The 1,174-nt window shown below is 47.4% G+C and overlaps 1 protein-coding gene across 2 annotated transcripts in view; it reads right to left on the reverse strand.

Annotated features, from left to right (window-relative positions):
- LOC106528422 (discoidin domain-containing receptor 2) overlaps positions 1-1,174 on the reverse strand; it is a 30,382-nt gene that overhangs the window by 15,329 nt on the left and 13,879 nt on the right. For both annotated transcript variants that reach the window (XM_014023590.1, XM_014023588.1), the window contains exons 6-7: positions 580-682; positions 291-474 (exon numbers count right to left, since the gene is read on the reverse strand). In XM_014023590.1, the coding sequence (XP_013879044.1) occupies positions 291-474; positions 580-682 (287 nt within the window). The remainder of the gene's footprint in view (positions 1-290; positions 475-579; positions 683-1,174) is intronic.

Consider the following 1,174-nt stretch of genomic DNA (forward strand, 5'->3'; position numbering starts at 1 on the left):
GTATTTTTACAGTCTTTATTTTACAGTTAAAATATATGTTTATCAAATAAAGTCCAATGTTACAACTAATCGTGTATCCCTTTAAATAGAGATAAACTAAATACTAAAGCTGTTTTAAGACATTCAGACTAGCTATTAGTCGAACATACAGTACCTGTTAGAATTAAACTTTTTCTCCAAACTGAGATTGTACAAAGAGCAATCTACAGTACAACAGGTAAGACACTAACTGTTCATAACACAGAACCTCAACTGCTGAATCCCTCAACACCCCCTCACAGAGTTTGTACCTTCATTGAAGTGAAGTTCCGGATGTGGTCGAAGTCAAAGATCATCTCCACATAACCTTTGGGGAAAGTCTTGTTGCTCCAGCCCACGTAGTCGTATCCAGGCCACAGAACGGGCGGTTGGCTGTGTAGGAAATCACTCTGACCCCACGTGCCGTCAGTCAGCTGGCCGAGGCCCTTTGTTAGTCTGGATAAGAGACAGAAGTTTGCATTGTTTTTTTTTTCTTACTGACCACCATTATTACAAATAAATTGGATTCATGCACTTCTCTGACTGGTGAAAAAGTCCAACCTGTCAGTTACTGTGCCGTCATAGATGGAGTCATTGAGAAAGACATCCAGGCCTTTGTAGAGCATCTGGTGTCCATCTGGAATGCTATAAGACATCAGACCATCTGTAGAGGGCAAGAAGACTAAAACTTAGGACTCATTTTTGCAACATTGTCCATCCATCCATCCATCCATCCATCCATCCATCCATCCATCCATCCATCCATCCGTCCGTCCGTCCATCCATCCATCCGTCCGTCCGTCCGCCCGCCCGTCCGTTAGTCCGTCCGTCCGTCCGCCTGTCTGTCCATCCATCCATCCATCCGTCCATCCATCCATCCATCCATCCATCCATCCATCCATCCATCCATCCATCCATCCGTCCGTCCATCCATCCATTCGTCCGTCCGTCCATCCGACCTTCCATCCGTCCATCCGTCCGTCCGTCCATCCATCCGTCCGTCCATCCGACCTTCCATCCATCCGTCCATCCGACCTTCCATCCGTCCATCCGTCTGTCCGTCCATCCATCCGTCCGTCCGTCCGTCCGTCCGTCCATCCATCCATCCATCCATCCATCCATCCATCCATCCATCCATCCATCCATCCATCCATCC

The sequence above is a fragment of the Austrofundulus limnaeus genome, unplaced genomic scaffold, assembly GCF_001266775.1.
Source record: "Austrofundulus limnaeus strain Quisiro unplaced genomic scaffold, Austrofundulus_limnaeus-1.0 Scaffold378, whole genome shotgun sequence".
In the NCBI taxonomy this organism is placed as follows: Eukaryota; Metazoa; Chordata; class Actinopteri; order Cyprinodontiformes; family Rivulidae; genus Austrofundulus; species Austrofundulus limnaeus.